General features: G+C 39.4%; 1 protein-coding gene across 3 annotated transcripts in view; it reads right to left on the bottom strand.

The window, feature by feature from the left end:
• Window positions 1-5,232: 5,232 nt before the first annotated feature.
• The window catches only part of cadm2a (cell adhesion molecule 2a), a 419,313-nt gene continuing 412,271 nt past the window's right edge, over window positions 5,233-12,274 (bottom strand). For all 3 annotated transcript variants that reach the window (XM_066650677.1, XM_066650678.1, XM_066650679.1), the window contains 2 exons: window positions 8,936-9,058; window positions 5,233-8,489 (listed from right to left, as the gene is read on the bottom strand). In XM_066650677.1, the coding sequence (XP_066506774.1) occupies window positions 8,371-8,489; window positions 8,936-9,058 (242 nt within the window). In that variant the 3' untranslated portion in view covers window positions 5,233-8,370. The remainder of the gene's footprint in view (window positions 8,490-8,935; window positions 9,059-12,274) is intronic.

Here is a 12,274-nt window from a genome sequence, read left to right as displayed (position 1 = left end):
ACAACCTGGTATACATAGATCAAATTTACAGAAATTATTTTTTTTCTCTTTAATGTATAGTTGCTTTGTTGCAGATAAATCCCAAAAAGTACAATACAAACTGGACTCTTTAAAAGGCTGATGCCACCAGATGGCACTTGCGTTAATGCAGATGTTTCAAGTGTGTTGTTCAATCCCTTGGTAATACTCTCCATATTCAACTACAGTTTTTAACTTACTTCTGTCATTATGTCACTATGGTTATGATATGACATTGAAAGGGATTAGCATATCTCTTCTTCTACAATGCATCTTTAAATGTTTCAAGGAATCAATTCAAGGAAAGAAATTTCAGTGCGTAAAATGGGCGAGGGCACTAGCCTAAACTGAACACCCTCAAATGCCCTCAAATTGCAGTGTAAACACCCTCAAATGGCACTGCAATGTGATTTATTTGGTAAACCTTTGTGAAGCACAGAAATACAGAGTTACCTTCACAAATGTGACTTAAAACTTACTGAGCAAAACAAAAGCCTTATGTTACACATGTCAAGAAGCAGTGGTGATTTCTCTGGGCTCAGAGTCACCCAGATTGTTATCAGCAACAAGTCCAAAAGCCAGGATTGTGGTATGGGGTCATGTCAGTGCCCTTGAATACAACAAATTGTAGTCACACAAACCCCATATGCGGGCCTTATGAAATAGGATATAAGCCTTTTACTAAACAGTCTGTGAGATACAATATTTACCCTTACACGACACACTGAATCAGCATCTGCTGTGACTCTGTGGCAGCTGTTAACGAGAGCCAAATGTCCCTTGCACACAAACAGGGCCCAGGAGAGACATTATTAAATCTGTGCTTGACCCTGGGATGGTTTTACTTTGGGTTTTTGTGTGTGTGTGTGTGTGTGTGTGTGTGTTCACATGCTTCTGTGCGCAAGCTTGCGCTAAGCTCTTATGGCTCTCGTGTTTGGATGAGACTCCTGTCTCTTATGGCTTTGTGGTAACTGTGTGTTGGCAGGTGTGTGTGTTTGTAGCTTGTCTAGCAGGCCTGACCTCAGTGGAGGTGCATGTAGCAGTGAGTAAAAAAGTGTCCCCTCTGGGGATATTCCACTGATCACTCCTCTCTGCCCTCCGGGCACCTGTCTCCCCGCCCCATGGGGCCTTGCTGCGTCTTTTATCACTGAGGCTGTGGATGTGCCTGCAGTCTGCCAGACGTATATCAGTCTGGGATTACATTCAACACCAGAGGCAGAGAACAGCTCCATATCATGTTTACCTATAACCCAGATAAACCACAGCAAATCACTGTTAGGACATTAAGATCATAGGTATGAGTTTTATGTGCTGTGCCCCATGGTTTAATGTAATTAACAAAATCATGTACTATTTTTTCATATATCATGCAATTTTCACACAATGATGGACAGCTTCTGTGCTCAAATGATGTAACAAACTAAAAATTAAAATGGAGAAAAATGGAAATACATAATTTTCTTTGGAGAACAATGATATATATGTGAATTATATATATGTATATACATATACAGGGGTTGGACAATGAAACTGAAACAGCTGGTTTTAGACCACAATAATTTATTAGTATGGTGTAGTGCCTCCTTTTGCGGCCAATACAGTGTCAATTCGTATTGGGAATGACATATACAAGTCCTGCACAGTGGTCAGAGGGATTTTAAGCCATTCTTCTTGCAGGATAGTGGCCAGGTCACATGATGCTGGTGGAGGAAAACGTTTCCTGACTCGTTCCTCCAAAACACCCCAAAGTGGCCCAATAATATTTAGATCTGGTGACTGTGCAGGCCATGGGAGATGTTCAACTTCACTTTCATGTTCATCAAACCAATCTTTCACCAGTCTTGCTGTGTGTATTGGTGCATTGTTGTCCTGATACACGGCACCGCCTTCAGGATACAATGTTTGAACCATTGGATGCACATGGTCCTCCAGAATGGTTTGGTAGGCCTTGGCAGTAACGCGCCCATGTAGCACAAGTATTGGGCCAAGGGAATGCCATGATATGGCAGCCCAAACCATCACTGATCCACCCCCATGCTTCACTCTGGGCATGCAACAGTCTGGGTGGTACGCTTCTTTGGGGCTTCTCCACACTGTAACTCTCCCGGATGTGGGGAAAACAGTAAAGGTGGAGTCATCAGAGAACAATACATGTTTCACATTGTCCACAGCCCAAGATTTGCGCTCCTTGCACCATTGAAACCGACGTTTGGCATTGGCATGAGTGACCAAAGGTTTGGCTATAGCAGCCCGGCCGTGTATATTGACCCTGAGGAGCTCCCGACGGACAGTTCTGGTGGAAACAGGAGAGTTGAGGTGCACATTTAATTCTGCTGTGATTTGGGCAGCCGTGGTTTTATGTTTTTTGGATACAATCCGGGTCAGCACCCGAACATCCCTTTCAGACAGCTTCTTCTTGCGTCCACAGTTAATCCAAGACTTGCTGTCTTGGGCACAGATGCGCCAGCAAGATGTGCACCAACAATTTGTCCTCTTTTGAACTCTGGTATGTCACCCATAATGTTGTGTGCATTGCAATATTTTGAGCAAAACTGTGCTCTTACCCTCTGCTGATTGAACCTTCACACTCTGCTCTTACTGGTGCAATGTGCAATTCATGAAGATTGGACACCAGGTTGGTCCAATTTAGCCATGAAACCTCCCACACTAAAATGACAGATGTTTCTGTTTCATTGTCTAACACTTGTATATATATTACAATATAACATTGTGCACCATTGGTGGGTGCATATGTTCAGTAGTGTGCAGCGTCTATAAATCTGTACAGAAAAGATTGAACAGGGGTTTGCATTTTTTTTTTAATGAATGAGGGTGGTGTTTGTGATCCAGAACATTGTCCACCATCAGTACATGGCCTCATTATTGCACACATGGTTGAATGCAACAAGTCAATAGTAGTCAATAGTAATCACCAAAAAAAAAAAAAAAAAAAAAGAACATTCTGCTGCTCAATTTATTACAATGGCGTTTGATACATTAAAATGTGAATTTCAGTTGAAATGCTGGTATATTTATATCTGACACTTTCCCAGTCTAAGCTCTAAAATGTTTAAAACAACAGGATCGTCTCCTCTGTAATGTTCTCTTGCAGCAGGTTACAGCACTGTTTATGTAGTGCCACCAGTGCATGTAGAACTGTACTAAATATCTGGGCTACACATTCCAATAGTGTGTACCAATTTACTCATTTATGGATATCTTGTCGGCTGGGAGATTATTTATGTTGTTTATGTTCATGTGTAATATACAGGGTGAGTCAAAATTCACAGGACACCCTTTTATCTGAATACTCCATGAAGTAATGGGTGAGGGGTCCTATCTTTTAGGCTATGTCTGGAACATTGCCGCCATCTTGAAAGCCGCCATATTAGATGAAGGGCAAGTTTTTCTAATGGGAAGGTGGTCATGTGACATATCAAACAAATAAAAGGGTTTGATGACTTTTGACTCTCTCTGTATGTAAAGAAAGAAACCACTGTAATGTAATGGAAGAACCCATTGCACTCACCTTTGGACATTTATGATACTTTCAGGAATATTCTGATATTATCTAGCTGCTTATGATGAAAAAAAAAATCAGAAAAACCGAGCATTAAATAAACATTGAGATTTTTATTAACATTATAATTGCCTATTTTGAAAAGCAACAGATACAGAGTTTCGGCAGTCGGCAATGAGCAGGTGGGAGGTACTTTGCAAAATCTGTCTAAATTATGAAACAACTCACCGAGTCATTCCTGAGATGCTAAAAAAGAAATTGAGAATGCCAAAAGAAACACATGCCCTGTGTAATATAGTGGCCAATTTCTGACACAAACATTTACTATTCCATTTGTACATGAATTGCATTGAAATAGTGACAAAGATCCTTTTTTTATTGTAACTTTTTTTAAACAAACACTTCTTCTGTGACCTCCTGTCATCAAAGCAACAGAAACAGCCAGATGGATTAAAAGTTATATTAAAAAAGAGACATTAAATTCACTTAAAATATCATTTTACATTTCTTCTAAACAATAGATACAGCACAAAGTAGGGTCTCTCCGGCATGTGTATATTGAAACATTTCATAAACAAAAGAATTCCCCAGTCATTGTAAGAGAAATAGAAATTAAATAAATACAAATAAATCTACATGTACTGTGGATGGACCTCTGTGCTATGAGTCAGCAACAGAAGCTAGACAGCATTTCCACACCTAATCACAATTTACATATTGGATACATCTTGGGTAATGCTTCTTTGCTTTCTTTTGTCCCTTTTGCTGTAGCTACTGTGGAGGGCAAGGGCAGAATTTGATGTCTGTGAGAATTTTCAGGGGAGTATGTGATAACTGCTCATCTACAGAGCCAGTTACAGCAGGTTACATTTGAATGATGGGACATTTGACAGGATTGCTAAAGCTCCAGCACTCCACACGACCTGCAAAACAATGGAACCCAAAAACATAAAGCTGTGTCTGTGAACTCTGTACAGAGTTCTGTAGGCCTCCACAGCTAAATGGAGTCTTAAAAAGCAAGAAAAAAATGGCAAGTGTTCATCTGTGACTGACCCACTGGTAGTTATATCCAAGGGAAGAAAACGAAGGCCCGACGACCACTGATGGGAGACTTTAGAAATCGCTCTCAATTCTGCAGCCCTGCCCGTACTCCAGAGCACATTTTCATGCTTTCAGAAATCAATAAACAAAAGGACAATAAAAACTTATGTCACACACACAAAAAAAATCAGGGTATTGAAACACAGTCTGAAACACTGAGAATAAAATGAAAATACAATGCATTCAGAATATAATAAAATCCAGCACTCTGTGTGTGTGTGTGTGTGTGTGTGTGAGAGAGAGAGAGAGAGAGAGCAAGAGAGAGAGATTGAAATTATCGTACATTGGCATTTTGAGAAAGTGGGTCATGAAAGCCAAGAAGCCAAGTCCAGAGAAGGTGCCGCATTAAAACAACATGACATTAACCTCCCACGGCAAACGCAAAGGCAACCATGGTGATTAAGAGTAGCTGATTTATGTGATCTCGGATAAGAAATATATTGGTCAAAGGGGTCAAAGTGGGCATTATTCTTTATTTTTAGTGTCAGGCCTACAGGCTTTAAATAGAGTGTGAGTGAGAGAGAGAGAGAGAGAGAGAGAGAGAGAGAGAGAGAGAGAGAGAGAGAGAGAGAGAGAGAGAGAGAGAGAAGAGAGTGCCAAAGTTATTATTTGAGAGACATAGAAGAACGATCTCTGGTTCCTTGATGTACATTTCAGTAATTAAGGCTTGCAGAGTGTTGCAGATGGATCACAGTAGTAGAGGCTGTGTAAGAAAACACATGCTTCAAGTTCTTCAAGTTCAGTGTATACCCATGTAATTACATGTAATTGTTTGGTATTATCAAGACACACTTGTGTAACTGCTTGAAAAGCTGAAGTTGATACATGTGTTGCACTACAGTGATCCATCTGTAATGGAGAGCACTCTCCAGTTCTTAAAAAAAAAACTGATTCATGGGTTGTTAATGTGTAACTACACATTTATTAGTGACATGATAAAGTGGGACAGAGTATTCCTTTATGAACCATTCATTGCAGTGGAACCAAAGTTGTTTCTCCTGTGGCAATGCAAAAGAATCTTTTTGGCACATATTTTAAAGAGTGCAGCATCTGTGGTTCTTATTAAGGTGGAAATTAAGTAGAATGTGCACTGATAAGGTACTGGTCTGCAGTAAATTGTTATAATTGTACTGTGATTTTTATATACATACAGGGTTGAGGCATGGAAGAAGAAAAGTACCATTTTAGCCAAAAGCCTACCTGCCTGTGTTTTGTCGTGGTATACTGGGAAATCAGTAAAAGCAGATTTACTGAGTCTACTCTGCAAATTTTAAAGCTTTATTCTTCTATCATTTCCCCAGCATTAATGATTCAGTTTTTCTACACAAGAGACTGATACATGGACTGACAGTGAGCTATTGATTTCTCTGAAAATACTGCTGTTAGCCTGATGCTACTATATTGTTCGTTAATCACCGTGACCAAATAACATATTAAGGATTTGTATTAAAGGCTAAAATACCCACCCACCCTTTTAAACACTACTTCAATTTGCAGCATCTATTATTATAATTCCTCAGGCATATTTATCCACATATTTCCTCCTTATTCATAGCTGACTCCTGCTAAGTTGTCTTTCATCTGAGTGAAATGAAGTCATTTACAAGATTGGAAAAAAAATCATGACATCAAAATGTTTTTTTTTTTCCTTTTCTTCTTTTTACCAAAATGTAGTACTTATACAGTATATACATACTTTATGGTGAAACCAAAACAGAGATGTGGAGCGCTTGTTAAAATTCCTCAATGACCAAAATTATAAAATAATAATTAAAAAAAATCATGTATATTTTAAATCAATGTCTAAATTGGCTAATATACAAACTTGATGATAAGCAGGATTCCCAAAGTCTAACAACAATTTTCACTAGTTACTACATTTAGCAGGTGTAATATACAGCCTTATTAACAAGGGTGCCTATTCATTACAGAAATTTCCAAAAATGAAAAGAAAAAAGAAGAGAAACAGACACAGAGACTATTTCAAAAAACACTTCAACCACCCATCAATGTTGTGAGATATGTTGACCCAAACATATATTTAATATTGTATTCATTTCATAAATTTTTGAGATCAGTCCAAGTTGCCCATTCTGTCGCCTGGTCACTGAAGAGTTGAAAACTTTCCTTTGTGCTTTTATATTTAATCAAATCAAATAACCAACGTCAAATGGCACAACACATTTTGTGACTGCCCAGGGACAATACATTTTCATTACAAATCATAACTGGAAGTTTATATAAAAAGGTTTACAGTTTGATAGTGTTTTTAGTTGTTTGGGTTTGTCAAACTGACGAAACCAAAGTCTTGTGAGTGTGGACTGGGATTTCGTAACAATAAAAAGTATCTGGGGACAACCTGTCTAACGTTTGTGCTGGACCACCCCAAGTGTCACCCCCCCCTCCGAAAACCCCCTAAATTTATCTTGCTCATTTATAGGTTGTGTTTATAATGATAGTCTTATCGTCTTTTGGACAGTTTTGTTGAATGCACCATTTGGCTAAGTTTGTTCCCACCTACGTTAAGCACAAAGTCTGACATGGATGTTCCCAGACCTTCTCATTACAAGACCACATTTAATCCACAAGTCTAATTAGACCACACAACCTTGAACACACTGTAGTTTAAATATCTTTAAGTACAGATTTCAGGACACATTTGTATGTAAACGGCAGAAGGGACTTCAATCATGTTTCCCTGCACAATAATAAGCACATATTCATGGCAATGTCCCGTAGCTGGAGTGTAACAGTGCAGGAATATACAGACTAGACAAGGACATACTATGCCACACAGTGAACACAGGAAAAAACTATGTGCCTTCAATCCCCCAACCCTTGGCTTGCTATCACACTAGCTACGTTTTTTGGTGTTCAAAAGTCACATAAACTAAAACACAGGGGAGGGCTCAGTAGCTCTATGATCCTTTGACCTATTTATATAGGCTTCATACCAATATCTACATTTCAAGTACAAATACTGATTTTTAAATGGCGGGTGGGAGCTATCATCCTCGTGGTGTGGAATGTTCACTTAAGACTATGCAACGTGTTCTAACTCAACAGCATTTTTTCTGAAGATTCAGAGGTTGACAGGCCACCTCCCTTGGTTCAAGTTAAGCAAAATAATTCGTGTTGTTTATTTGGACTTGTATTGTTACAGCAATGGTGTTGAAATGAACCACAAAGAGTAGAAAAAAAACAAAACAACCTACAACAAACATGAAAAAATGACACTGCTATCATTGTAACGCTGAAGATAAAAAGCAAGCAAACAATCATATAAAACTGACCAAAAAAAGAAAGAAAAAAAGAAGGCATTTGACTGAAACTTGATGGATGTCTGTATATTTAGGCACTGTGAAGTGTGAGGGCGATGGACTTTCGCTGTCGAACTGGGTGGTTCGGGCCACGGTTTAATTTGATTTGTGTGTATTTTACAGACACACCATGAACAAAAAAGGCGGAAATCTTCAGCAGCTATGCTTACGTGTGAGTCATAAAAAGTGGCAGGTGAAGATTCAAACTGAGTTTGAAAAAGGAAAGAAGACCACTAAACGGAAGGATGCAAAGGAAAGGAGTGAGGAAAAGAGGATGTAAAGAAGTGAAGGCGAAATATCCACTGCTGCCAGACAAGGTTCCTACATGGAGCAGGGAAGAAAGGATCAGAGAGACTGAGAGAAAGAGACAGAGGGAGAGAGAAAGAGAGAGAGAAAGGAATGGAGTACAGTCTAAATGAAATATTCCTTCTTTTCTTCTGCGTGTGCGTGGTTTCCGTCAGCGTTGATGATTGCCGTGTCTGCGTCCGGGGCATCGTCCGCTCCTTTGGCCTCGTTTGTCAAATATGTTCCTGTCAAGACGAAACAAATGCGTCAAGTCAGAAGTCAAAAGTGAGGCACTGTTACATTGCTACAGTGACCCTCACATCACGAGGCTGAAACTTCATTGCATCATGTGACATCATTGATTTGAAGCACTGATTTTTGGTGTGTGAGTGGGTGCATGAGTGAGTGAGACTTGGTGTGTGGGTAAATGCATGAATGTGAGACTGAGTGAGTTTTTTGAGTGAGTGAATACGTCTTGGTGAGTGAGGGTGTAAGACAAAATCTTGGTGTTTCAGTGAATGTAAGTTGTTGAGCAAGTGTGAATGAATGTGTGAATGAGTGAACGTCCGAGTGTTTCAGTAAGTGTCTATGTGAAAGAGTGCGTGTGAGAATGAATGTGTGAATGTGAGTTAGTGAGTGAATAATATTTGAATAATTTTTTTGTAACACTTCAACATTAAAAAGAATTTACCTTTATGCCTTGCCAGGTATCGGCCCAGTACGATGATTAAACACAGCGTAACGAAGACAACAACGGCCACTACGCCGCCAATCAGAGCATGGTCTGGACCGTGCTGTCCCAAAGCATTAGGATCTGGAGAGAGAGAGGAAGGAGAGAGACAGAGAGCAAGACAGAGAGTGAGTGAATGAGAGTGAGCAAGAGCGAGAGATTCAAAAACCTCGTTATTTTGCGTGCCCCTGCAGAGTACAATATCCCTCCAATAACACTACACGTCCAAATAGGAATGAGAATTTGAGAATATTCAAAGTGGCCATTTTAGAGCAGAGAAATTGAAACACAAACAGCCGGAAAAAGTGAATTATTTAGAAACCCCAGAAGAGCAAAGTTCTAAGCATAGTGACAAGAGTCTGGAAATAAATGCATGAATATTTAAGTAAGTGTGTACAAAGGGGAAATACATAATATTTTTCATTCTTTCAGGCTCATTCATACAACTGCAGCTAGGAAGCAGGGCAAGGTAGAGACTACAGAACAGAACTCCACTGGCAGCAGCACGTCCCCACTGTGTGTGCCACTATGGACTGGATTAGCAGTTCAGGATTAGAAGCCATGGCTTTACAACAGTTGCACATGGATGAATATATTTCCAGTCTTTAGAAAATTAGGTTAATAAGAGACCTAGACCCTAATAAGAGGCAGAGTTTATTTTTATTAAAGTTCATTTTAATTTAATTATTGTTCTATTTAAAACTACAACTACAATAAACTAAACTACAATAATACTATTTATATATTTATTGATGTATTCAGCTTGTAAACAAAAAAAAAATCAGTTAATCATGTTTTGTTTTTTAACACTGAAATATGCTTGTTAGCCTTGTGATTTCAATTTAATTAGAAATGTAAACCTCCTAATACGATAGGTAGGTAAAATTAGCAGTACGTTTGAGAATTTTTGGCCTGAGTTTTGACAAATTTTGGCTTGAAATTTGGCCAAATAAGGGTCATTTTCATAACTTAGCAATTGTGAAGTTATTGCTTCTGACTAATTGAGCATGCACGCAAGCGCTAATACACACAGTTTCCAAAGAACACTTGGAATGACTGGACAATGGAGGCTCATAAAGCAAAATTGACCTTCATGTTCAACCCCACACTGAGATAACTGAGATGCAGAGGCTGGATGCACATGTTAAGTAAGTCCATAGTCAATGCCCAAATGCAAAACAAAAGCTCTAAATCAGCAAAACTACACGGATCAGGTTTTACACAGAGACTCGCAAACCAAGACACACAGAAAGAGGTTTTTAAAAGGAGAGTTAATGAGTCTGAATATTTGTAAGTGTGTGTAATTACTAAGGGGTGAGTGAAGCCAAGAGAAATTTAGCGCAGGAATAAACCATTGGTGTAATGGTTCAGTCCATGTTTCCAGATAGTAGAAACCATGACCCTAGATACCATGAAAGATCCAGCAAATTAGTCCAATCTTCAGCTAGCATGGGAAGCACCCTGTAATCCTTTGGCAGCACACATGATAAAACAGGTGTAAAAAATTCTGCTCAGTGGCCCCGGAACAAAAGAGAGTGTGAGGAACGAAGGCTGGTTATGAGAGGGTTGATTATCACAGTGGGGAGTTATTAAGAACACATGTAATTTGGAAAATTCACTGATGTGCTGTAACATTAGTCCAGCTTTCTCGTTCTCATTTCTTCTTTCGTCTACCACCTCCTGCACACATGAGGTAAAATGCTGTGTGCATGGATGGGGACGGAGAAAAATGCACTCAACATCTCTTCATGGAACATGTCCTACATTTTATCATGAATTTAACGTTTTCCCCTCGGGTCCAAATGCATGTTACTGCATATGTACATCACTGATATCCAGCCACATTACAACTGATATATGCCTTGATTTGATTGCACTGAGACGCCTTCAAAGTACAACACTGCTTATAACTTGTTTAGAATAAACATTTTCTATTGGCCCAGTCCTCTTTGAACATTCTAAAGCAAAGAATAATATAAATCCATGCCAGCATTAAGAATCATATTAAATTTGTTTTTTTAAGGCACACATTTCTTTTACACAACAATAACAATAACAAACAAACAATAAAAACCCAAGTTTCTATTGTTAGAACAAGTCTAAACACTATCAAACACCCAGTAGCATGCTTTTGGTTCCTGCAAAGGCATTTAAGACTGCTTTTAAGTCATCTCCGCTTCCTCATGCTAAACAGTGATATCTCAATAGCGAGGGAGAGAGGGGCCAGTCACCCAGAGCATGTGCTTCAGGGTTTGTCATAATTGGATATCTTCAGCCCTTGCTCTATTTATATCAGTGGCCAATGAGGCCACGGCGATGAGAGCCTTCCCAGGGCAAGTCTATTGACACGGCAAACTCTTTGTAGAGCCCGGCAGATGATAACGATATGAAAGCTAATTTCGACAGCCAGGGAGATGGATACGGCCAGACGCAGGGCATTTCATTAGGTCCTACTCTGTTTAGGGGAATGGGCCGTTACAGTGGGAAATGCGCTGGTTTAATAATAGGAGTCCTCCACCCATTCGGTCTATGTCTGACTTCTTAAACTAATCAGAGCTCTCCTCCGTTGTTGGGTGGTGATTTTTGGCTTAGCCATGAAGAGTTAGAGGCAGCGATGCATCCCTCTTCCTCCAGAACACATTATCTTTTAATAAGGCCTGCAACGGCCCTCTCTATGTGATTTAATACTGGAGTGCCACATGCAAATTCCTCCTTTAATATTTATAATGCTATCCTCAGTCCCTACTGTGTGACTCCCACTTATTTAACAAACTGAAAGGGTTCAAACTGTGGCTCTCAGATGGTGACAGCTTGTCTGTGGCCTGGCCTGGTGAAGGTTTAGTAACCAAGCCCCAGAGATGCACCCCTCCAAGCACCTGGGACTTGGTGATAGGAGCTATGTTCATTTGTTCATTATGAAGGGTTTTTTTTGTGTTATTTCTGTTCCTGAGGTCCATTTATATATGTGTGGCTTTGTATACCAAAAAAAAAAAAATAATTGGTTCTTAAAAGGTCATTTTCTAACTCTCTATCCTGTAGATCAGTGGATTTCAAAGTGTGGCGCAAGTAATGTTCTTGGGGGCACTGGGTTACGAGATTAGTCACTGTCCAATTAAAAACACGTTTCTTCAAAAATAGTACCTTTACAGGAGGAGGAGAAAGCTTCTGAACTTTCAATGGAAGTCAATGTAAAACATTTTATTCCAAGTAATTTTGGAGCATTTCTATTGGTCCAATCATCATGAACTTTTCACACCACACATTGTAAATGACAGCTGTGTTCGAATGATAAAGTAATTT

The sequence above is a fragment of the Hoplias malabaricus genome, chromosome 18 (genome assembly GCF_029633855.1).
Source record: "Hoplias malabaricus isolate fHopMal1 chromosome 18, fHopMal1.hap1, whole genome shotgun sequence".
NCBI classification, from domain to species: Eukaryota; Metazoa; Chordata; class Actinopteri; order Characiformes; family Erythrinidae; genus Hoplias; species Hoplias malabaricus.
Note: the sequence above shows the minus strand (reverse complement) of the source record. Positions and strands in the feature narration are given on the sequence as shown.